We start from the raw sequence: 26,249 nt of genomic DNA on the forward strand, positions 1-26,249 counted from the left end.
CGACTTGATGTTTTCAGTACCTAAGTTAGGTATGGATGGATCTGTACGGCGGTTATACTGTAAGGCTTAAGGGTCAGAGGGTGCAGCCATCCTGGATCCTACCTCCTACCATCTAATAAGGGAATTAATTAATTGCCCACGCGAGACCCCGGGACCCCCACCACGAAGGCAAGGTAAGGCAAGGTAGCAAGCGCAATCCAAAATTGGATTGGATGTGGATCGAAAGTCAGCCCGCTCTTTTCAGAACAGCCTCACTGCCTCAGTCAGTTTCTCCGTTCTCTTGCAACAAACAGCGCAAACAATATCATCGCACGGCCACCAAGAGACGAGGTGATTGCTTCGTTCCGCTCAACCAATCATCGCATTGACTACCTCACCTTTCTACCTACCTACCTGCCTATCTATCCCTGATCGTTGCAACATTGCTTGCCTCTGTCTACTGTACATAGACAGCAAAAGGCAGTTAAAACACCATGGCCCCATCTGACACAAACAACCGGGCCACAGAGCCTTCAGCCTCGGGGGATGCCGATATGGCCCAGGTGAGTAAAGCCACGACCTTCTTTTTTTCGTTCATTTTCTTGAGCTCTCATACATACGTATGTTGCTCCGATATCATTTTGCCGGCTCTGAAAGAACAAACAAGAACGTACGTGTGGGGATGGCACACATTGCCATCTCTCCAATCATGGAAACAAGTTAGCAGCAAAACACCAACTACCATGATGGCAGAGATGATCGTCGATATGTTTATTCGCATTTTGATTTGTTTACCGGTTGTTGAATCTGATGACCAATTGCAAGCGCCACCACAAACCATGCTCTTTCGGTCCCCCAATCTCAATATCATTCCTCAACATGCCATTCATTCATTCCCTGTCTATTCCCACTCCAGAAAGTCTAGACCCGGCCTGCCCGTGGAACGTTTTATACCTTTAGCTAGACCCAGCCAGTTGGTCGAGGCCTCTCGCTTCGCTTGGCTGTCTGCCACAAGTCGAACCCTCCTGATTTGCATCTGCATCAACATTGGCATACTGCATTCTGCATCTCTGATCCCTGGATCCTGGGGTTGGTTGGATCTTGGGGGAATACCCCTATCATATCACTATTTTGTTGTCAGCATTCTTCTGCTCACACACCCTCCCGTTTTCCTCTCATGTCAATCTTTCCCTCACTATCCGCTATTGCACTGCATTGCATGATATTGATAGTCCGTGAACTGACAATTTTCTGTTCCAGGCCTACCGAGACCTTGCTAGGTATGCTATTCCAAAGTTCAGCGTCATTCTCCAGTTCATCTCACTCTTTATTCACTTTCACACTCCCTGTCACACTACACATCCTTCCCATCCACTCTCGCATTTCTGTTACACACACCATTTGCCATCAAACCACATGAATTGCTTTCGTTCAGATTTTTGACAAGACCCTGCATGCAACAAAAAACTCCCCAGCCTCTAAATCCCTTGGTCTCAGTCTCAGTTCGCAGGTCTCTTCACCTACCGGCGTGCCCGACACCTAGTCATGGCCATGGCGATTTTCAAAATTCCCATTTTTCAAAATCTGAATCTCAAGAACTCAGCTGAACAAGCTCTTCGGGAGATCGGCACCTATTGGCACCGATAATCACCCCATCACTGCCCTTGCATCTCCAGACTGTACAGTCTCTTCATCGGTGAAGGAAGTCTCCGATTGTCTCCTGATCCTTGTATCACTACGTCCTTAAGTCACTCGACATGCATTTCATTGGTTATATAAGTTCTTGCGCTGTATTGGTGACTCGCAAGCGAGGCGAGCATCCCTAGCAAAGACGCATCACGATATCTTCACAGCTTGCATGACGCAGTCGTTCCTGTTCCTACACACCTCCCTCACTATCCTTGCCTTGGCCTCCCTGCCACTTTAGCATGAAACTCTAAGAGCGATTTTTTTTAAGAACCGCAACTGACGCAAAGGATCCATAGAGGCGAACAAGCGGCTACAGCCCTTGAGAATAATCTTTCAAACCTTGAGAACAGACTAGATGCCATTCTCGCTTCTTTAGAAGCCAGAGAAACTACACACATGCCCGCTGCCATAGCTAAGGCCAACAGCTCCCCGGGAGCTGCAGACAAAGGTCAGAAGGGCAAATCATCGGATGGTACTAATGGCGACGTAGAGAAGATTGAAAAGGATGCAGCCTAAGCGACCAACCATTTCAAGCAGTGGCTACACATTGTGTCACATAATAGACTGGATGAGGGAAGCAGGGTGTCAAGTCATTCATCAGTATCTTCCCCAAAGACTCTTACGCCTGAAATATCTGGACGGTAGCGGCCATTCGATAATCATTCCCTATTTCATTGAAAAGACATCCCTGTTCTCTCACCTATCTTGCGATCCCACGTACTCCTCGAGCTCAGAGGCTCATGTCCAGCCCCATCCATATAGAAGGGCAAAATGAAAATAATAAACATGAACGAACAGACAAAAACCGGACAAAACGCGATGAGCAACCCCGTAGAGCAAAAGATCAAACATCATTCCATTTGAAACCCCCTCCCCCCATCCTCGAGTGGCCCTTCTCCAATCGTCCTTTCCTTATTCTAACTGCGGTCGCCGACATGTATCGTATACTTATGTTTTTGTTGTCGGATCATGTTCGTCTAAATCGATATACGTCGTTGCAACGAGCAACTGGATCGATAAACGTCCTTCTCTGCAGGAAGTTTGACGTAATCGTCCGCCCATCAAAACCCCAGAAACGCCCACATGACAAATATAAAATGCGATAAAAAAGAATTATGTCCATCTCAAGCTTTAAGCAAATGGAAGCTGAGGAACGCAGTGACATAGTGCTTTGGACCTTGCCAGATATCATAATTCGCTGTCGCCTAATCAACCAGCGCCTCGGGTTCATGATCTTAATGTCAGCCAGGGCCAGTTGATGCACCAGATCCCGTGAAAAACAGTCGGTATTGTCATAAAATCCACGATAGGTACAGGAGTAGTGAGTTTACCGGGAAAGACCCTGTGGTGAATCTCAACTAGTCGTCTCACAATGTGCAGTAGTGTTTTGCAATGACAAATGTAGGCATGTGACCCATCGTCATCTCGTTACTGACTGAGCGATCTCATGAAAGCCTGAAATGCGAGAACCAGTTAGTTGGTAAGACTTCGCATATCAGAGAGGTCAAGACGTGCTCTTGCCAGGGGATCCTCGTCAGTGGTCAGAATGGCAGGGCTCTCCTTGCCATTTCCCAACAGAGGTTCTCGACTCGTGAATGAGCGGCTCTCGAGCGTGGGTCGTAGCAGGCCCTGTCCCCCCTCCTTGTGCTTCGATTTCGTCTCGGCATGGAGTGCCAGTTCCCGTTCACGATTCTTTTCGAGCAGAGGGCCGCCGAGCGTCGCGCACTTGAGGATCGTCTGGATGAGGTGGTTCTGCTGCAAGGGTTTGGACAAATACTCGTCCATCTGAGCTTGGATACACTTCTCTCGGTCGCCCATCATGGCGTGGGCCGTTAGGGCAATGATGGGTGTGCGGTGGCTTCCTATGCCACGTTCGTATTCTCGAATCTTGCCCGTAGCTTCAAAGCCTCCCTACAATCAAAACCGTTAGTTAATCTGTCTGCGCGATTGCTGCCAAGATTGAGTTTTGATAATGTTGATACTTACCATGATCGGCATTTGTACATCCATAAGAATGACATCGAATTTCTTGCTTTGGACGGCTTTGACGGCTTCCCAGCCGTTGCCAACCACTGTTACTACATGGTGATACTTCTCAAGAATTTTCACTGCTAATCGCTGGTTGACTGTGTTGTCTTCGGCGAGCAAAATTTCGAAAGATTTTGTGTTGTCAGCGAGTGAAGGTGTCGCCCGGTTCTCGAGGGCTGGTATCATGCCATTTCCTAGGTCAATGAGTTTGCACGGCGTGGTCATATACGACGTGATTCCCAGATCCAAGCACGACTTCAGACTAACATGAACAACTGGTGCCAGCAAGACGATAGGAAGGTACTTGAAATCGTCCACGGCTCTTAACCTTCGCGCAGTGTCGATGGAATCGACGAGGATAGCATCATAAGGAAGGGAGCCACCGCTTTGAAGTCGAGTCAGTGCCGGACTCTTCTCTGAGTCCACAACGACGGGCTTCAATCCAATCTTCTCTAACATAGGCTTGATTGAGGTGGCGTTCTGCGACTGAGCCTTGTCAACGAATAGCACTTGATGACCTCGGTAGGGGCGGATCTGTTGCTCGATCAGAGCAGCGTCGTCGGGAGCAAGCTTGACTAAGCATGTGAAATGAAATTCACTGCCCTTGCCATGTTCACTGTTTACCCACAGATCACCACCCATGAGGTTGACGAGTCGTTTCGAAATAGATAGACCTAGACCTGTTCCGCCAAACTTGCGCGTCATGGAACCATCCGCTTGTTGGAACGTGTCGAAGATCAAATCCAGTTTATCTTGGGCGATTCCTATACCCGTGTCCTCCACGACAAACTCAACCGCGTATTCTCCAGGTCGGACATTGTTTTGCCCCATGCTCTCCTTGATCGTTAGGCTGACCTCACCATGCTCCGTGAACTTGATGGCATTGCCAACAAGGTTGAGGATAATTTGTCTGAGGCGGAACGAGTCGCCAATAACGTAGTCAGGCACGGAGCTGTCGACCTTGTAGGTAAGATCCAAGAACTTCTCATTTGCCTTGACAGCGAGAGTCTTGAGGGCATTGAAGACGGTTCCACGCAGCGTGTAAGGAATCTCCTCTATGACCATTCTCCGAGCTTCAATCTTGGAAAGATCCAAGATATCGTCAATTATCGTCAAGAGGCTATTGGCAAGATTATTGACAATGTTAAGCATCTCCCTCTGATATTGAGTCAGATCGGTGTCCAATGTCAGTTGGGTCATTCCGATGATACCGTTCATCGGCGTTCGAATTTCGTGGGACATGTTGGCGAGGAACTCTGACTTGGTCTTGTTGGCAAGTTCGGCAGCTTCCCTGGCCTGAGTGTTACGCTGAATAGAATCGCGCAGATTTGAGATCATCTGGTTGATCTTGCGCTTGAGCTCGTCCATCTCACCCGATGCTTCGACGTCGACTAGCTTGGTGAAATCCCCGTCGGTGGCCAAGTTGGTTATATCTGAGAAGGCGCGCACTTGTGTAGTCTGTATGAGTTAGAAAACGAGGTTCCCGCAGGGTCATCAAGGACTACTTACCAGGTTACTGGCCATTGTATTGACATCCGTCGTGATTTCTTTCCAGCGGCCGTCTAATCCACCAACGTCGGCCTGAGCACCCATCTTTCCATCAACACCCACATCCTTGGCAACTCGCTGCACTTCGTAACAGAAGCTAGACAAACGGTCAACCATGTTATTGATGGTTTCTTTCAGCACTTGTATCTCTCCATTTGCTTCGACCTTGATCTTCTGGCTCATGTCGCCGTTCGCAATGGCTTGAGTAACGGTTGAGATACTTCGGACCTAGGATTTGGTTAGTGACCATGTTAAACCCGAGCTTTCTGAGCAGAGATCTGAGCCTTACCTGGACTGTGAGATTTGACGCCATCGTGTTGACGTTTTCTGTGAGGTCCTTCCATTTACCTTCAACATTGGCAACCTGAGCCTGTCCACCCAATGTTCCATCTGTGCCTACTTCCCTGGCTACCTTGCTCACCTCGACGGCAAACGTACCAAGACGATCCACCATCTGGTTAATGGTGTTCTTCAGTTCTGCAATTTCACCCTTGACCTCGACCCCAATCTTCTTTGTCAAGTCACCTTTGGCGACAGCTGTTGTAACTTTGGCAATTTCCCGCACTTGAGTGGTCAAGTTCATGGCCATGCCATTGACGTTCTCCGTCAGATCCCTCCAGGTACCTTCAACATCATGCACAGTGGCCTGCCCTCCCAGGCGTCCTTCGGTTCCGACTTCACGAGCAATCTTGGTGACCTCGCGGGCGAACTGCTGTAGCTGGTCAACCATGGAGTTGATGGTTGACTTGAGCTCGAATATCTCTCCCCTGCAATCGGCCTGGACCTTTTGTGTAAGATCTCCCTTGGCGACAGCTGTGGTAACCTTGATAATGTCGCGCACTTGAGTCGTCAAGTTGTTGGCCATGGCATTGACATTGACGGTGAGATCGTTCCACATGCCCTGCACTCCCCCAACATCGGCTTGTCCGCCTAACATGCCTTCTGTCCCGACATCTCTCGCTACACGTGTGACTTCAGAAGCAAATGTTCGTAATTGGTCCACCATGGTGTTAATCGTTTGTTGCAGTTGCAATATCTCGCCTCTGGCAGGTCGTTCGATCTTTTTAGTCAGATCGCCGTGGGCCACGGCGGTGGTAACCGATGCTATCTCCCTCACTAGAGACCTGTTAGTCACAGAGTATCAATTTCGTATCTAGGCAAAGTTGCAAACCTTGATCAGTAAGATTCTGGGCCATAACGTTTACTGTAGAGGCGGTTAGCAATTTTTGTGGTACGAAGGACTCTGGGATATGTGAAATATACCGTTGTCAGTCAATTCCTTCCATGTTCCATCGACACCGCCGATACGGGCTTGGCCACCAAGCAATCCTTCGGTACCGACTTCACGAGCGACTCGCGAGACTTCGCTAGCAAATATTTGCAGCTGGTCCATCATAGCGTTGATAGTGCGCTTGAATGTTGTGATTTCAGGGTCCATTTCAACAGTGTTCATGCGAACCTTCATGGTCAGATCACCGCGAGCAACGGCGGTAACAATCTCTCCAATTTCTCGTAGAGCCTTTTGGAAGGCCTCGTTGGCTTTCTGATGCTTCCAAAGCTCGCGCTCCAGAGTAGCAATACGTTCCTGCTCGAGGATTTCGAGGGCTCGCTCTTGTAGCTGCTTCTGCTCCAAGAGCTGAGCATTTACACCAGCGAGCTCCTGGCGCTGACTATCGAGTAACTTGGATTGGTCGTCCACATGTTCTCGAAGTCCTTCAAGGGCTTCTTCGGTCAGCTGATAAGATGGCAGATGCGGAGAGTGCAGGCTACCTTGGGCGTGAAAGACTTTAGGCTTGGGACGGACCGCCACAGCCTGAGCCTCTTCGCCGAAAAGAGTGTCAATAACCTCGTTGGGCGTTTCTGGGAACCCAGAGGCAGCTGAGGCCTGGCTCTCGAGCTTTCCAACACGCAGAGCAAGGTTCTGAAGCTCAAGTTCGAGCTTACGCTTGGCGGGAGTATCTGGCCCCGGGAGTTGCACCTGAGAAGCTACACCAACCGGTATCGAATTAGGCAGTCGGGGATCTGGAGCAATCGAGGCGACAATCGAAGCCGCAGCGGCGAGGGCCGCGTCGTCAACCATGGTGATGCAGGTAGACTGCTGATTCGCAGCTGAGTAATGGACAAGGAGATTTTTTGCCGGTTCCTTTTTGTTTTATATATAAATGTTTTCTGGCTGCGCCGAGTCGGACGTCCAAAGTGGGTGGTGGATGGGTATGGATTGCAGATTTGTGTCGATGGATGGCACAGCGCCGGGTCGGTGGATTGTAGAGAATACTCGAAAACAGTACGACGCAAGGCAGGACGATGACCAAACTAGGGACGCAACAGCAGTCGACTGCGCAGCATCCTCGATTGTCGAGAGTTTGGGTACGGACACAGTACAATACACAAGGTGACAGTGGGCGATGACCCCGTCGAGTAGAAACGGGCGAAGATGAGACTGAGACAAAGTACAAGCAAGCAAAGTCGTCGTGAACTTGAAACCAAACAGCAGAGAAGACGAGGGAGGGTATTGTCGAGACTAATCCGAGCCTGTTCCGTAGAGGTGAGAGGTCGGATGGTAAACGTCGCGACAGACCGTGAGGTTTGAGGAGGAAAAGATTAGGCTGAAAGTTCAACGGGAGCCGTTTACGAGTTGACTGAAGCGGGCGTAGTGCACTGTAAATGGTAAATGGGGTGAGGGATACGATTGGGATCAGGGACGGAGCAAAGTACTTCAAGACAGCTGGAGAGGGGGATAAACCCAGTTCAAAAGGTGGTCCCAGCTGCAGCGGTGGCAGCAAGCACTGGACCGCAACACCGGTGTGGGGGGTCTAGCACGCCTAGGTATATTTTAGTCTTCCACTGACAGGAGAGTCCTTGACTCCCGTCCCTTTGGGGGGGGGTATGTATGTACCTCTGGTTGTTCAGGGAGCTCGCGAGGACACCATGTATCTCCGAGTTGGGTCGGTGCTGGGTAGATCCCTCGGTCGCTACGCTACCACAGCACAGCAAAGCACAGCACAGCACAGCACAGCGAGACCAGCCGCCAGCTAGCCAGTTACGAGGTGGAAAGGAGGGCGACAAAAGAGATAAAAGGCGGAGCCAACCAAGAGGTGCTAACGTCTGAACAGGTCTAGTAAGGTTTCTCTTTTCGGATCGAATTGGTGTTTGACTCTTTCACTGTACATCCACCCATACCATAATACTAATATCTCTCTCGCCCATACTGCGTACACACGGAGGCATGGCATTGGTTGGCTACCTAGGTATGGATTGCAGATGGAATTACCTCGACTGAGTAGTAGTAACTATGACTTCGGCTATTGTGAGAGACAAATATTGAACCCTGCTCAGAAAAGTTATTAGTTGGAGAATCGCAGCTCCATCTGTCCAGCGATGCTACTCTACTACGAGCTGTCAATGAAGTGAAATTGGACTGTGATGTGATCTAGTCGAAGCCTGAAACTTGGGGGATGAAACCATATCTATCAACAGTGGAGTGGGAAACCCAAAAGTAGTAGGGAAACGAGTGATCACAGCAGGGAATTGTGAGAAGGGGGCAAAGAAACCTTCCATTGCTGTTGGGGTTTTTCACGGTACCTACCTACCTATGCAGAGTAGGTCTGCCTCCTGAATTATGTGTAAATCTCGGTATACTCATGTTGTAGAAAAATGGCATTTCTCATGATAAATGCATTTCCTGTCCCCGATAATGCTACGGATACATGATTGCGTATGCAGTTCAAAATCTTGTATATTATGGCATGCAGACGCCAGTCTATTTTTCGTCCCTTCCATTGCCTCTAAGCGGAGACTCTAGGTACTAAAGTACCTAGGTAAGTAAGGTACCTGGGTTGGGTTTACAAAAGTCATTGTTTTTATAGGTTCTCTCACATATCTCAATTGAAAAACACCCCAAATCTCCAGAAAAAGACGACGTTCTTCGACCCCAAAACCAATTTACCATATCCGTAAGTCGATAGTGACAGGCTGCCTCGCAAACGGAGTCTGCGAGCAATGTCACTTTTTGAACAAGGGCCCTTCTGGGGAAATCTGAGGCTTGATAGCCAATGGCAGCATGCCCAGAGGCTCGCCCCGCCCCTAATGCAGGCTGGCGGCTGCACGAACGAATCGATCGACATTATTACTGTCCGCTAATGTCTGACGGGCACTACATCTGTAGAGGCGGCTGAGATATTGGATGGATGATTGAACGAGAAACGATGAAGGGGGTCACTTTCTATAAGACGTTTCTCTATTACTCCTATCCAGAAGACTTTCAAGTCGGTACGACACTGCTATAGAGTAGCTGTGCCACAAAACCAAACAGCGTCTCTCGTCTCATATGTATCATATATCAGCATCCTATCGTTCCAGTAAAAAAGCAAGTTAACCGCGCAATCAAGGATTAAGAAACACTGTCCTGTAGATACATATTGTGCCAGTGCCGCAGCCGCTTCAGAAGTATTCAATTTCCCATTTATTTTATGTCTTCCCTCTAGTTACGGATACTGGTTTGTCGTTTGTCCCGCAGGGCGGTCAAATACTGGTAGACGGTTACGAGTGGCGTGCACCCTTTCATCAGAAGAGGCCCCAGGGTTTAATTACCACCAAACTCAAAGGCATTTGAGACGCCTGGGTCAAGTATAGGTACATAGATAGTTTGGTATACCTTCTAAGTCGAGGTTGATTAGCCTGCTTACTGACAAAGTTGAACTGGACTCTTATTAGCTGGCAAAGAAATGTCGCAAGAAACAACTCGATGTTGGTCCACCTCCAAATCTTGCGCAGAACGACAAGACGTTCCCCATTCCATTCGAAGGATGTCCACTACCAACAGTCACGAGTATTCATCAGTACAAGCCCTGGCTGCCAAGGGCCAAGGCCGTTGATGTGGGGGGTGGTACTATGCTAAATAACTCGCACAGTGATGATACTTGCCCATCCCTTAAACGAGTGAGAATTGGAGGCTAAGACACCATATTATGTTCAGTACCGTTAATGTTTGTTCAACTAGAAAGCAGTCACGGCTTTGCATAAAGAATGTGCTCTCGTGTTGGTAGATTTTGCAAATGGATCCATCTAGTGTGATATCTACTTATGTAGGCGCGGCTCCGTGGTCATTCCATTGTTGAAATGGGCTTCTCGAGCTGTCAATAATAATACCTAAGCGGCATCCTCGTGGGCTCGTACATACGGGTCTCCCTTGCTTAGGTAGTCCGAAGATGAACTAGGATAAGTATTTCCACCGCGATCTTTATCCGAATTCTTGACCCGACTTTCTCATGCACGATCACTCACATAATATGTAGATACAGGTATTGTCCCATCGGTCTTCTGACTGCACTAGAAAGATGCTCGCTCGCAGTAAATATCCTGGGTCACACCAGAAGGTTGCTCCATCTTCAACTTAATGATAGCATAATGCTATTCAGCGAATATTGTAGCTATCACTGTCCGCCTGGAAAATCAAAACATATATCCGACGATTCAGGTGTCTTAGCACTGTGCGGTTCTCAACAGATGCTTACTGTTTCCGGACTGTCCCCGCAGGTTGCAAATTATAGAGCTGAGCAGCTGGCTAACTAGTACCTAGGGCTGTTGGCCACGAGGGAGCGTGCTATCGCCGCGTATGGTACGTGGTGTTTGCTCAGTACCACCAATTACGAGCAATAGGGTAAGGACATACGCCATGAGATGGGCATTGTGATGGACAGTGTCTTGTGTTTCAGGCAAGGCTGGCGCAAGTGTTGTCGCTCGGTCCGCACAGCGCAGGCTGCTAATGATTACTCCTGGGACCCAGCCTTTGTGCCAGTGATATCGGGGATGGCTAGGTAGTAGTTTGTGCTAGCATTCTCAAAGACCGGCCCTTATACCTCAAGACAACATACCAATACAGCGAGGAGACTTGGCTAGGCACACCAATGCGCACTGGCGAGAAAGAAGATGATATGATAGGAGAGCATCTGATGGGGATAATATCCAGTTGTTTTGCGGCCAGTAGCACATATGAACATATGGCCATATCCATCCACAATACCTTACAGTAATTATTATCGCGAGTTCAGGGGTCGCTCAACTGGTGGGTCGAGGTCAAAATCGAGTCAGCCACCAACGTCATGGTGCAGCTGCGGCACGTCGGTTTCTTATTCACCGACAGGGGTGCCCTTGATCCAACTCCTAATCTGTGTGGACGACATCTTTTGAGCCCCGTCTTGGGCAAATCAAATTCGAGCTTGGCAATTGCTCGTGTCGTTGCCGCTTGAACAAAAAGCCTCTCAAGTTGAGGATCTTCGCAAGGCGCCACGTAGTCCGCACGGTATAGTTTGGACACAAGAGCCTCTTCTGACGGGTATTTCGACCATTGTCACTGTCTTGGACATCTGAGCATACTGTACGTGGGGTGGGCCCGTACTCCTTCGAGATTGGTGGCTTGTAGTCCACGTGAGATATGTTTCGAATCCATTCAGTCACAGAAGCACGTGCACGACTCGGCTTTTGATTTCAAGATCGACGGTCAGAGACATTGCACGAAAGGGATGGGATAGGTAGTAGGGAGTGAGCTACGGAGTCGAGGGCCAAGGGCCAGGAGCAACGCATTCTCCAAAAGACGGCGGCACTTGACGACTGGTTGCTCACAAATGATTGGACTGGTACTCATGGCGAATACCAAGAACTGTCTCATCTCCTCACACTCATCTGTGGTTCTAGGCTTCATGAGCTTCAGCTTTCTCCCTATCATGTGCCATGAGTTTGCTCTCATTCAACAACGCTGAAGCCGTTGAGCCACTACCGGCACCGTCAGTTTCAGTCGTCGTTCCAAAAGAGGTACCCCGAATGCCATCCAACTGTCAATCACCACCAAAATCGTCCAAAACCGGCTCAAAGCAATGTCGAATCGCGCGTATAACCATGGAACCCGCAACTGGCTTGGCCTGGATGACATTTTCTTCTAGAACCGAAACCAAGGGCTCAACAGTATCGGCCCATCTCCACTCGGTGAATTGCCTCTTGTGATGAGTGGCCCTGCAAGCTTTTACCAGACAGGTCGGATTCGATTTCGAGTGTGGTGGCGAGGAGGGCGTAAAAGGGTCCCCTGTTGATACTCCTAGATACCTTAGGTACTTAGGTGCTGAATTGAGAATGTACAGACATAATGTACTAGGAGTTTCCAGACATGTGTTGGCCTCCTCCTCCAGAAAACACCCTACCTAATTCCAATTGCCCTGCTCTGTTGAAACCGTCGGTCCATGAGAGATCACCGTTCCGAATTTTATCAAGCAGGGGCTCAATGCACAATTGCATTGCCAAATTACTTATCGCACTCGCTCGTGCCAACCAGGTCAGAGGTCAGTCAATAACTATGAACAAAAGTGAGAGTGACTTCTCCTCTTCCTTTTTGCTTTGCCCCTCATTCAAGGCCCTATCTACAATGGACAACGAGAATGATCAAGTGCTCCGCCCTAGGTTGTTTTTGATGGACAAGCCGGCTCAACTTCAGTGGAGTTGAACTGGACCCTCAAAAAGGACCCTGAAAATGCTGTCACTTTTCCCACCCACCTCGGCGGCCGTTGTTCTCTGTGGGCAGGGTCCAGCGGACCACCGAGCTAGTCTTAGCTTGCATTTTAAACGGTTAGTCTACCCCCTGTAACTATTCTCCTATGGCCCGTCTAGCCCGTATCCCTTTGCCTCCAGGGCTGTTTGTTGCAGTCTTGGTCCGCCTTTGCTCGGTGCGGACAAGACGTGGACCATTGCTAACTATTATGTACTACCAGTATGTATCTGAGTTGGATCTCGGTATCGGCGACAAAGCGGCCCTGATTCGTGCTTGCGTGCTAGGGAACCCATATCTATTCCCGGCTTCGTTTACGCGGGAGGCGTCTTTGTGGGATGCAGCCAAACGGCCTCAAAACCTCCTCTCCAAGACAACTTGACCCTGAATTAAACCAATGCAGGTATGGTCACAGTGTATTACGCGCCACTTTTGCTCGGCCCCGGCGCACATGGCATGTTGCTTCTTGCATGTCTCGAAGATCAAAGACATAGATAGCACAGGTTAAGGGATTGTTGTTTTGTTAGACGTTGCTGGTTTGCGATTGACCATGTTTCCATCTCATCTCGTTCCACTCCTGATCGTAACCAACTCGGAGATCGGCACCAAGCATTGATCGCCGTTGGGTTGTGCTCACAACATTAGGCTGAATTTCATGCTTGTATCAGGTTAAGCCACTATTCTGCGACCATATCCAACGCTGTATCCAGATGTAGGGTAGCGCGTAGGTCAGTATGCATAAGATGTTGAGGAACAAGCAACCCTCGACGTTGAATGAGTGTCTAGAAGCTTACCACTGGTCATTTTATTTATCTTGCTCAAGTTTTCGGTTGCTTCTGCTATGTCGAGTGCACTGAGTCTCAACGTGTGTGACCCCATTTGCACATATGGAGTTGCTCTCAGATAAACAGTCTCGTATTCAGACAATCATGGGAGATTCACACAGCAACACTACCACCACACTGAACTGCTGAGAATTTCAGACTGCAACCAACGCGTCTACTTATTATATAGCCCAATAGTTACCGATCAGAGCAAAAACATCCATGTATAATTAACTAAGAAAGCAACTTCCTGCACACACGAATATGGGTATCTGATGCGTTGTCTTCCTGCCGGATAGATAGGTACATATCAACAAAAATACAAACCAAACTACATCATAAAAACCTTCGCAGACCTCCCAAACCACTCCAGTGATGTCCGTTGTATCACCGAGAATTGTGTCCATGATCCCCCTCTTGCCTTCTGCCACTCTTCATCGCCTCGGCAAGTTGTTACACCCGAAGTTACCACTGAAAGCAGGGCCCGTAGACGAGTTCCAACCTTGCGTTACACTATTCTTGACAATCAGCGCCGCAGCAGCTGTGGCAGCCTGTCTCTCCTTCTGACGATGTCGGTCCTTGAGATAGTGCGCTGCTTCTGGCCGCATACGGAGGATGCGTAAGATCATATCGTCGCTCGGATCAGCCTGCGCTTCGCGGCGCTTGGCCTCCTTGGCCTTTCGCATAGTGCCCAGATTACGACTCATCATAATACTCTTGCCACGTCTGATGGTACCCATGCTTGCGAACGACCCTGCGCCGCCCAGCGAGGCCCCGAGAGCAGCCGGAGCTGACAGGCGGTTACTCTGTGAGTTCTGCTGCTGGAGAGCCAGGCGTGCGCGTTCTGTTGTCGCAGCTGCCATTCTTTCCGACTCGCGTATGAGACTATTAGTATCCTCGAAATAGAAGAAGTTCAGCGATGCCAGCTCGTGCCACTTAGGCGACTTGAGGGTCTCTGCTGGAACACCTAGCTGCTCTCCTGAATCGTCTCTGGCATTGAAGAATTGGAAAAGCAAGTCCAGCCAGTGGTAGACAATGTCCAACTCCTTACGTGTAAGGGGTCGCTGTTGGGAAGGCTTTTCAGACAGAGGTGGCACTAAGAGATTTTCAATCACCATCAAGACCTCCTTCCAGAGTCGTGCCATGACAGCATCCATGGTGGCCTTTGTCAACGTCTGTTTCATGATAGCAAAGTTCTCGTCAAAGTATGCAAACAGGGGTGCAAGAGCCGCTTCAACTTGCGCTGGAGTTGCAGTCGGCACTGTTGAAGCTCGCTTTTTCCAGAGACTTGTTACCGACGCGCCAATACCGCCAGTACCGAGCAGATGTCTCAGAGTCTCCAAAGACAATGTGTGATTGATCTGAGAAGTGAGCTACTCATTGTCAGTGATGTGTTTTTCTTTCACGTTTGTACAAGAGTCAGATCCTTACCTTATCCGTGACCTTGCGGACCATATCTCTCTCAGTGCGCTTCAAATGGCGAAAGGCCTTTCCGAAATGAAACTGAATATCGTCTCTCTCGCCCTCCATGCTAACTCTTATAAGTAGTCGACCTTGGGAGTCTAGGTCCAACCAGAACTCGCGCGGCAAATAGTCGCTGAAATGAACGGGATCGAGTTTGAGCGACGTGCGTCCAACATAGTCATGGTCGCCGAACGTATCATAGTCCCAAATAGTTGCGATCATGTTGACTGGGCCCTGAACTGTGATGTCGAATGTCTCGTCCCAACGCGGGTTAAGACTCCTCTGAATGATCCGTGTTTTGTGCAGTCTCTTCTGGTATTCGTCGCCAAATACCACGTAAGGATCACTGTAGCCGTTGGCATCACACGCCTTGAGATCCTCAGCCTCAACAACTTTGATCGTGAAGGTGTATTTATTAGGTCGACGGGTCTTTTTCTTGGGTCCGTCAATTCTTTCTAGCAGTGCAGCGCAAGCATCGGGATCCATAGTCCGTTCTAACTTGTCAAGCTCCTGCATGGCATATTCGATATTGTTCAGTTTGACAAAGGACTGTGAGCGTTAGCAGTATTCATAAAGAGCATCTCATACCGAGCGTTTACCTCTGAGTAAAATTGGAAAGGCTCGACCCGATCTTTATTGTTCCAGGCATCCTTGGCATATCTCATCCATTTCTCTTGAGTAGTCTGGGTCTGTGCCTCCAACTCCTCAGCTGAAGGGCGGTCCATCTCTTTCGCGAATTTTTGATCAACAAGTTCGCAGTATTTGCCAATACCTGCGGCAAATGCCTTCGAGAGGGATGTCATGAATCTGGCGTGATGTTCATCGTTGCCCCAGTTGAGGTTAAAGACAGTGTCAAGGGTCTGATTGAACAACATGAATATGTCAATGATAGAAACACTGTGCCTCTCCGAATCTCGTGGGATATCCTCTGGGTTCTCAGTGCGTACTTGGAACTGATCCTGCTTGACTGCTTGCTCAACGTACTCCTCGACTCTGCTTTCGGCTGCACGAACCCATCGCCACACGAAATCGACCAAAAGGTCCTCGACATTGAAAGCAAATGGCCGATCAGGTAGAGAATCGTTGTGGATGCGGCGGATTGCAACCAACTCTCTGTACAGTTCGAAGCCATCTTGTATGTCAAGTTCGGTGCCAGTCTCTTGAGCCATCTCCAGGATGGACTCAATGATGGCGTTTGCATCCTCTTCGAACCGAGGAAACACTTCTTCGACCAGGATCTGGAATGGATTTACGCCCATGATCTCGGGATTTTTATTATAGCGTTTGTTGATCCTCTCACATAGTTTGATGACTGTTTTGCCCAACTTGACCACATTGGCAAAATCCCAGTCATTCCGGTCAGCTGATATCTCCTTTTCCATATACTGGCGGTAAGCCTCTTGAGCCTGATCGTGGAGACGCTGGCTGAGGTGTTGAGAGAACTCTTCAGCAGCCTCAGGTCTAGGAGAGAAGCATGGGTCGCTGAAGATGTGATTGTCCAATATGTACTGGACGACGCCGATTTGGGGTGGTTTCGTATCATAGCACTGTTCCATCCTATCATAAAGGTCACGGAGCAGTGTCTCATGAAGGGTATTCAGAGTGTGTTGATAGACGGCAAAGTCATGCACCGTCCAGCGGCTGGGGTCGATCTCAGATAGGGGAGTCGAGTAGTTTGATATGTGAGGAGGCTTCTTGACCTCTGGCAGTGGTGTTTTGACAAAATCGAAAACAGCATCCAGCTCCTCGGGGAGCAACTCCCGATCAAGATAGTTGCGTGATGCAACCTCAAGTAGAGTGATGAGCCTGGAGCATTGGGGCACTCTCCATCTCACGCACAATTCAGTCAAAAGGTCCATGGATTGTTTTGATAAGGGTTGGTAGTCAAGGTCAGGGTCGCTATTGATCTGGTCAAAGGTCATAGCATGTTTAAGAATGTACTTGAAGAAGGCTCTGGGGTCTGGAGGGACAAAGGTGTAAATATTCTCCTCGACTGTTCGGATACTAGAATCACCACCAATGTTCAGAGAAGCGAGGTTGATAGCTGGATCAAAACCCATTGAAGCATCAAACGCTGGATCGTTGTATGTAGATTGGGGCCTGCTGGAGAAGCCTTTGTCGATGTTGCTGCTCGATGTCTTGGCAAGCTCTGGTTTGGCAGTCAAAATATCAAGCATCATCTGGGACAGATGAGGAGACTCGGCTTTCTTCCACTCCCGAAAGGCCTCATCAAGATCAAAGTCATCACTCCTCAGAGCACCGGGCATGTCTGAATTTAGCCTGTGCTGGTACGACTTGAGATCCTTCAGTGCAGCCTCTTCTGTCCACACTCCTTTGTTCTCATTGATCTCGGCTTGTGCCTCCGAAAGACTCAGTCCGAAGATCCTGACCACCTGCTGAACCAAGGGCATGTCCTTGACATCATAACTCAAAGGTACGACGACCTCGATCGTCGTGCCAGCGCCGTCAGATCCACCGCCAACCAAATTTTGATCATTTGTCAGCAGCTTCTTCTCGAGAAGACTCAGCTTGGACATGAGTTCAGTCTTGTCGCGATCGTGGCCCTGGTCCCGAAGAATAGTGGCGATCAGGCGAACAAAGAGAGCAAGATGTCGGTCAGGAATAAGCTTCCAGGAATCGTCATCAGGAGCGGCACCTTTCTGAGCGGCCTTGGTGGTAGACGTGTAAAACATGAGTATGAGCGGCTCAAGCTTCCTCTCCTTGTCAATAGTTTTGCGGAAGTTCCTTTCAGAGAAGGTAGTGTAAGCTTCTGCAAAGCTTCGCTTGACAGCAGCATCATTATAACCTGGGAGGCGTTCGCTACCCCTCAATACGCCGCCGCAACGTTCGAGTAGAGCACTTGTAAAGTTGTGAGGTAGCTTGAAGCTTGAAGAAGAGCCGGAGGTAAATTCTTGGACGAGTGCGCCGACGCTGGTGTGAGTTCGGACGGGTTGCTTTGGAGCTGGAACATATTGCTTTCGTTTGGCCTTGGGTTGCAGGAGGTAGTGTAGATAAGCGGATCGGAGAGCGAAGCTGCGGGCTTCATCATGTTCGACGACAATTGCTTGGGCTCTGGAAGCTGCGCGGGCTCGACCAAGATCTCTGCTGCTGCCCATCCGACGGCCTGAATTGTAGGAGCGTCGGGACTCTGACGACATTGTGGACGATCGAGGGGAGGCGACAGTGACAGCGGTATGGCAATGACGAGTACAAGGACCTACAAAGTGAGGATGGAGATTGCTCGGGACGCGAGATGATACCTGAGAAAATGGTCTATTTCTACGCGCCCCAGCTCATGACACTGGGTACCGGTCAAAACGTGAGATGTGGTCAGCAAACGTGGATGCTGATGGTGAGTTGGAGGATCGGGCGAACGTGCGCGACAAGGGAGAAAAGGAGCGAGGGGTCCAAGATATCAAATCTGGATAGCAAAAGAGCAAACCCTAGATAGATGTGCGGTGAGTTTAGATGGAATGTCAAATTTGTATCCTGTTCCTTGTAGTTGTGGAGCAGAGTGGTTTGTTTTGCTTTGTTTCGACTGTAAGTCAATATCTGCCTGCTCCAGCCTAGGATAGTTGATGGATTAAAAATTGGCGGTAGGGTGAAGTGATGATGGTCCAGGATGGAGCTGGAGGTCAGAGCCGCCCCGGTTGCAGTGCTTCAAGAGGTCAAAGAGACAAGGATGAAACAAGACGGGAACACAGTAACGACAGATCACACAACCTTTGTTTGTGGTAGCGTAGGTATCTGATTAGCTGAGAGAGGGTGATGGCCATCGATTGTAGCATAAAGGAAGCATTAAAGAGCCTGCACCATCCCATCCAATACAATTAGCCTCCCGTCCCCTCTAATCGTCCCTCACTGTTGACACAAAGCCTAAAATGGGACCCAAAACTACAAGGTCCAGCCCAAAATAAGAGTCTCCCAGCCCAAGGAATGGGGCGAGACGTCATCCATTCAGCCAGCCCATGGGCTGAGGAACATGACCGGGACACGTCCTTGAACCGCTAACCCGCTAATGGCATCGCCGTAGGACCCTGAGAAGCGCTAGTTTGATCCTATCCAATGATACCTAAACAACGGCGTGTTTGGGCGCTTATGTATGTATAATCGCCAGGAATTCAATTCCATCATGGCATTCTGCAGTTCATGGGTTTCTTCGTGTAATCATAGCATGAAGGCGGGACACATTGGATCCAATGTCTGCAAATGAAATTCTCCATACCCATGGCACAAGTGGTCGCTTAGGAATTGAATGCAATCGCTACATGAAGACATTTAGATAAAAATAAGTCTTCCTTTCATAGTCCCATCTTTATCTCTTTTGCTTGACATCTTTATGGCTCACATCAATATCTTGTCATTGGTCATGCTTTGTTTCGATAATAGCTAGAATCAACCTATCTTTTTGTATTGGCTCCTTAATAATTTGATACTTCTATTAATATCTTATTCTAGATGTAATATGTCCCCACGATACGGCATTTGATTGTACCCAAGTTGTCGATGTTTGGTTTACTTACATTGCACTGAGTGATGTGTCCTGGATGTTAACCGGGCACCTGGCTGTCGAAGGATTGACTGTCCTCGACTCTGACTGCTATACGACTACCTCAGGTATTAACATAAATTGAGCATCACCCCAAATGCAGTTATCATACATCCAATGTCTACAGAGCGCTGACGAAGGGCTGAACCACTATCTAAGAACATGAACAGATGACTGGGTACCCAAGTTAAGTAGCAGCATCAACAAGTAAGGTACTTGGAAGCTTCGGGTTATGATCATGTGTAAGAATCCCGTGTCTTGAATATATCCCATCTTCGTTGAGGTGGCTCACGAGGTTGCGGAGATCGATATCTTGTGTTGCGTATTGTACCTCGTTCATAGAGTAGGTGTGTCAGAGTTGTGCTATCAGTGCCCATATTATGCACAAGATCTATCTGCCTGCACATTTGTCATGGGAAAAAGCACTAGATCTCTCGCTGTGCGGCTGTCGGTTATCACCACCTGACTCATGGAGGAGGACGAGCATGCACCAGACAATTGGCCATCGACCTACTCCATTTGGGATCCGGGTATGTACTGCTACGTACGGAGTACCTACATAGTATAGGATTCGATGGATGTTGAAGAAACCAAAACCCCGCCGTAGAGGAACCACCTAAGGACAAGGGCCCTGGCAGGAGTCTGGAGATGCCTGAAGGGATCAGCAGCAAGAGTTCCCTGTCTACTCCGTAGAGTATCCGAAAATGAGCCAAGGTCAGACGAAGTTCTTAGAGTCGATGGGTACTCTAAGTTAGGTACTGTACTGTGTGACAGGTCTGAGATATGGTAAGTTCTTGAGAGACGATAATTGCTTGTGCAGGGACAACTTCTCTTGAGCAGATGATTAGACAGCCCATCGAGTGTTCACTGAAGATGTATCAGTGATCGTCCAGTATCATTCAGCAACGCCAAAATGCACCTATAACGCTTTCGAATTCAGCCTGAGCCCAAGTGCCCACCAACAGCGCCGCTGTGTTTCAAATTGACGCATGTAACTGCATCGTCTGGTTTTGGAGGGTCTGCGGGTACCTTGCCTGGCACTTGATGATGCTTGGTCTCTTACAGGGACAGGCTCCATTGTGGAGGGTAGGTAGGTTCCATAGTACCTACCAGTTAGCATACCTAGACTTAGTACCTAGGTAGAGATAGAAAACAGCCCAGTACATACGGAGTAAAGCAAGAGTTATCTCTAGTGTGGCCGGTTGCCAACCGCAACAAGGGGCTCAGACCGGTTAAAGGCTAGGTAGGTAGTTCCCTGCTTTTCTTAGTATTCGACTCCCGATCTCTCAATCTGGTTCTAAATATGAAGTGTGTGAGTAGATGATATAACGACAATCGGAGAAGGAAAAAGGGAAATATTCATGACATGAGGGTTGAAGTTTGCGTGTATCTCATTACCAAAAGTGCCTGATATCCAATCCTGCATTATGTGATTGCATCAACCATGAGGACAAAATCTAGTGCCTGAGTGGAACAATGCAGTAAATGTAACTGTTGCACAGTACTGGTAAATACTGCTGAATTGGGAGGTAGGTGGCCAGTACGTAGCAGCATTCTAGTTGAGTCAGTCTTCGCTTTGTGACTCGCATGTATTAAGACTGAGACCGCAGAGCTGATTAATTCACTGTATCTGTCATCAACAAGACGCAACTTACTTCAAAAGTCATTATTATAGGCAAGGCATGGATCCCTAGGTAAATTATGTAGGGTAGGTAAAGTGTTTTGATTACCTAGGTACCTAGGTAGGTAGGTAGGTAGGTACATTAGGTGAGGAGACTCCTCCCTCCTCTGTTCAATATCCTAGCCGACGACAGCAGAGAGGAAGAATCATAAACTCCTTAGGTTTCCTAATAATCCTGGATTCATTACCTACCTACCTATGGAATTCACTTGCTGCTCTAGCCGCTTCGAATTTGTTGGCAACCCCTATGTACCCCGCTGGGCTTTTCTTACTTGAGATAAATCTCTAACATGCCGCTTTTGTTCGTTCCTACCTAACTACCTAGGTACACTTCCAGAGATGGCCATTCATCATCCTTGGCTCTTTGATCGCGAATATTCAACAACTTTCAACATTGTCGTTTATGTCCACCCTGTCGTCGATAGCATTACGACTACGACAGGCAACAGCTCTTTTTATCTTCTTGCTTCTTGATGACAGGAGTTGAGTTCACAACTGCCTAACTTGACCCGCACCCATAGCTTCACCACATTCGTACGCCGCCTTGGACTTTGGCGCATTCATTATATACGGGATACGCGATAGTCAACAGCAGTTACACACTTCCCTACCCATCTACTTATCGACCACGTTAGTTATCTGACCTCGACTCCTGGCGGCCGATTGACGAGCGGTCGCAAATAGCCACACGAGTCTGATACTGGCTCTACACCTAATCGAGGTGCGAGTGGGCCACTCCGGTTGGCTCAGCGCCAGATGACGGGCTCCCCTGTCCCGCCCTGAGCCCCGCGCTACCACTTTTCGTACCGGCGCTATTCTGCCTGTTGGCTGCAGCAGCTCGCTGTCACGGTGTCACAGTGTCGCCTGTCGTTGTGCGCCCCCCCAGTGTACGTTCGTTCGTTCGTCGCTCCAGTCCGTCTTTAAAGATCCCGACAGCTCCAGTTACTGGTCCCCAGCCGACACTGTAATCGTTCCTCGTATCTTGACCATCGCTGCCCTTCAGACTTACTTGACGATGGGCATCGTTAGCAGCAAGCCCGAGGAGGGGCCTGCTCTCTACTTGAGAGACCAGAATAGATGTACGTTCTCATACCTTTTCCCCGCCTTGCCCTTGGATCTCGCTGGAGGCCTGCGCCGAGGTTGTGGCTTGTTACTCTAACTGACCGACTCTGTTTTGCAGTGAGCATATCCTCTTTAGTCGTCACAAACCCACGGAAGCGCACTTCTGTAAACTTCGTTCCCAATGCCTTTCCTGCGACTAGAGTTTCCGCCCAGAGACCTCTCGGCGACACATCTCCTGTAGAGTTCGTCCAGGTATGTTGCGACAGTTTGCGACCTTTCTTTGCGGCGTCAGTTACTGACCTAACCACAGGATCCTGATATTTCAAATCCAGCAGCACCGCCGAACTTCTTAGTCAAGCTCAGCAACGATGACGAGCTCATATTTTCCTTCACATTCGTTATGCGCCAGGCGCAGTTTGCGCAACCAGCCAGTTCATCTGAACCAGCATCCGGTCCAATCGATACCAGTATATCGGGCCTTACCTACGTCTACGCCTCGAATTTGAAAGAAGTCGAGAACTTGGTGACCAGAGAGTTTCATGCCGACCCAAATCTACATAGAAATGCCAACGTAGCATTAGTCGGCGATTATACCACAGGAGGAAGCCCGTCAGTATCGTTCGAATGGACATGGAAATGGAAGCCCCCGAAGCCTGCTGAGGATAAGGGTGGCGGCTGGAGGAACTCGTGCAGCGTACTGTGCCACTCCTTTCGCGTTATGCAAGCGTGCTAACCACCAGCAGTTTGTCGAGTATGACCCTCGAGCTCACCGACTGCACACGCTAGCTAGTTTCTCCTACTTCGTTGCAGGTACTAACCCTCGAGATGCTCTTTATCCCTCATCTGCTCATGCTTTTTCAGGCACACCCGCGTCTTTGAGCCATCCAAATTCACCTTCGCCCCCTTTTCTCCTGGCATCTCCGCCTAAGATTCGCGTTGCCTCGTCCCAATCAGTCGACTCTCGTATCACCGCTCCTGATATCATAGATGAGCCTGTTTCGCCTCTTATTCCTACGGCCGAAATGCCCCTTACACCAGGCTTCCCGCAGGCCAAAGAGACTGTCAAAGTTGACATAGCCTGTCCCAAGCCGAACGAGGAATCTATGGTCAGCGATGACGGTCCCGTTTTTCGGGCTACCCTCAAAGCTCTTGAGCAAAAGACAGGCAACATGAGGACTCAGATGAAGAAAGTTCTGAAGAAAGCAGAACATGCGCATTCTTGTCAGAGTGAAGCCAACGATGCTTTCACCGCATTCGTGGATGCTTTGCGAGAAGCTGCAGCAACCAATGCAAACGCCGTCCAACCTGCTTTGACACATTACTTCGATAAGATTGCCAGGGAAATCTTAGCGTATGAGCGACAAAACACTTATAACTTACAGAAGATCATTATTGAACCGGTAACCAAATTATACCAAGTGGACATCAAACAAGCCGAGTCGAAGAAACGAGACTTCGAGGAGGAAAGCAAAGATTATTATGCATATGTGTCCCGTTATCTGGGACAGCGTCAGGATTCGGTTAAGGCGAAGAAGCTTGCGGAGGCCGATTCCAAATACCAAAACAAGCGACGAAACTTTGAGCTCAAACGATTTGACTACTCTAGTTTCATGCAGGACCTTCACGGCGGGCGCAAGGAACAGGAGGTTCTGTCTCATCTGACAAGGTTCGCTGATGCTCAGACACGAGGTTTTATGGATGCTGCGAAGAAGATTGAGTTTCTTCTACCCCAATTGGAAGCCTTGTCCAATGAAGTTCAAGAGGCCGACAAGGAATATCAGTATCAACGAAGAGAGCGCGAGGAAAAGAGACGTCTTCTTGAAAAGAGCAACACACCGTACAAGGAACCCGAGCAAACTAGCACTACAAGCAATATGCCCATCGGCTCCGCCACCAACGGCAATACAGGCAATACCTCGGATTCAGATCTGGGTCGTGCTGACAGCACCGGGTCTCAGCTCAATGCCGGATCGGTGAATGTTCCATCAGGTGTGGAGTTATCTAGATCTCCAGGCAGTCTTGGTCAGACAGGTGTTGGAAGCCCTGCAGCTGCCTCCAAGTTCAAAGGTATTCGGGACCTTGAGGAGCGAGATAGCATGTCATCTGCCGTCACTCATCGGAAGGAAGGCCTTCTGTGGGCTCTCAATAGACCGGGAGGACATGTTGACCCTCGCAATTTGAACAAACAGGGCTGGCACAAGTACGTCTCCTAATCTGGGTATGACAAGCCTTTTCTAACATGGTTTATAGATTCTGGATCGTTCTGGACCAGGGAAAACTGTCAGAGTACAGTAATTGGAAGCAGAAACTTGATCTCCACATTGACCCTATCGATCTTCGTATGGCATCTGTTCGAGAAGCTCGTAATGCGGAGAGACGATTCTGCTTCGAAGTCATTACCCCTAGTTTCAAACGAGTGTACCAGGCGACCTCCGAAGAGGACATGAATAGTTGGATCACAGCTATAAACAATGCGTTGCAGAGCGCAATGGAAGGACGCAGCTACCAAGGGAAGCCGACCTCATCAAACGGCGATTCCTCTCTAAGAAGAGATATTGGCTCTGTGCTCACAGGAAAGACACAATCGCTGAGCCACGGAAATCATCATAGCACCGCTAATACTGGGATACCGAGCCGAAGGATAACCGTGGGTGCGCGACCGAGCGCAGTCAGAACCTCCAGCTCTGGGTATGACGAGAACCCTGACAGGGTACTCCAGATGGTCCGAGACAATGATCAAGGCAACCTGTGGTGTGCCGATTGTGGTTCAGGATCCAAAGTTGAGTGGGTATCGATCAATCTGGGCATTATTCTTTGCATCGAGTGCAGTGGCATTCACCGATCACTCGGAACCCATATTAGCAAGGTGCGGTCTTTGACGCTGGACATCAAGTCCTTCACCATTGATATTGTCGAACTTCTACTGCTGATCGGGAACCGGGTATCCAACATGATTTGGGAGGCCAAGCTTGATCAGTCGCTGAAGCCCACGGCACAAGCAAGCCGAGAACAGCGACTCCGGTTCATCACATCAAAGTATGTAGATCGGTTGTTCGTCGAACCCATATCGCCCACGTTGTCACGATACGGGACAGCAGACGAGACACTCCTGGCAGCCATTAAGAAGAATGAGATACAGCAAGTACTCTATGCATTGGCGCTAAAGGCAAATCCCAACACAGTCGACAAAATGAGGGGCACACATGCTGTGTGGCTCGCGCTGGCCGCTGCAGATCCAGCAGCTCCCTCACCGGGAACTCCCCACACGGTGACCGATGCGGAAGCAAAAGCTGTGCCGTTCCCTGTGGCCGAGCTATTGGTTCAGAATGGAGCCGAGATTCCTGCAACTATGCCAGCATTTCCTCTGGGCCGCTTCGCCCAAATCTACATTGAGCAGAAGCGTGGTCGTACGGTCATCGAGGGATCGATGGATGCAGTGCCCTCACTACCTAGCAACATGAGCCCAGCCGAGAGGCTTCAGCGAGAGAAAGAAGCCAGGTTACAGAAACGAGTTAGCACAGGGGGCAGGTTAGCCAGATCTCCCATCCCTGAGAGATAGGAACCGGGACAGTAGGAACCAGTGGCAGGCTTGAGTTCCTGTTGCTACTTTCGCAATCTCCCTCGGACGCACAAACTGATCGGGAAACGATTTCGCCCCTGCAATGGGCCAATTTAACGGACAACAAACTGTATTTGGTAATGAAGGATGGTAGGTATTTTGACAGAAGACAAGGGCAGCACAAGGGAGTTTACTGGCGTTTACGTTGCTCATGGCTTTGTCCATGCCATACGAATAGGAAAGTCATTCTGGAGACCGGGGCACTTAGGAAAGAATATGGGAGAGGAGAAAGACACAAGTATATGCTATTTTGGATTGACGGTAGAAAGGAG

The 26,249-nt window shown here is 49.2% G+C and overlaps 3 protein-coding genes across 3 annotated transcripts; 1 reads left to right on the forward strand and 2 right to left on the reverse strand.

Annotated features, from left to right (window-relative positions):
* Positions 1–3,141: 3,141 nt before the first annotated feature.
* On the reverse strand, positions 3,142–7,324 carry FTJAE_10855 (NIK-1 nonidentical kinase-1; the record flags this gene model as incomplete). Its single annotated transcript, XM_037343737.1, has 6 exons — positions 3,142–3,579; positions 3,655–5,154; positions 5,206–5,472; positions 5,534–6,360; positions 6,416–6,448; positions 6,508–7,324. 6 exons carry the CDS (start codon positions 7,322–7,324, stop codon positions 3,142–3,144), a joined length of 3,882 nt encoding a protein of 1,293 aa, XP_037202090.1.
* Positions 7,325–14,036: 6,712 nt separating this feature from the next.
* FTJAE_10856 (C2 domain protein) lies at positions 14,037–18,224 on the reverse strand (the record flags this gene model as incomplete). The annotated part of the gene is made up of 3 exons (XM_037343738.1): positions 14,037–14,975; positions 15,034–15,615; positions 15,666–18,224. 3 exons carry the CDS (start codon positions 18,222–18,224, stop codon positions 14,037–14,039), a joined length of 4,080 nt encoding a protein of 1,359 aa, XP_037202091.1.
* A 4,087-nt stretch (positions 18,225–22,311) lies between these two features.
* On the forward strand, positions 22,312–25,917 carry FTJAE_10857 (ADP-ribosylation factor (ARF); the record flags this gene model as incomplete). Its single annotated transcript, XM_037343739.1, has 5 exons — positions 22,312–22,375; positions 22,477–22,610; positions 22,669–23,052; positions 23,102–24,558; positions 24,609–25,917. The coding sequence occupies 5 exons, from the start codon at positions 22,312–22,314 to the stop codon at positions 25,915–25,917; spliced, it is 3,348 nt and encodes a 1,115-aa protein (XP_037202092.1).
* Positions 25,918–26,249: the final 332 nt, after the last annotated feature.

Source organism: Fusarium tjaetaba (assembly GCF_013396195.1).
Source record: "Fusarium tjaetaba strain NRRL 66243 chromosome Unknown NRRL66243_c0000257, whole genome shotgun sequence".
Lineage (NCBI taxonomy): Eukaryota > Fungi > Ascomycota > Sordariomycetes > Hypocreales > Nectriaceae > Fusarium > Fusarium tjaetaba.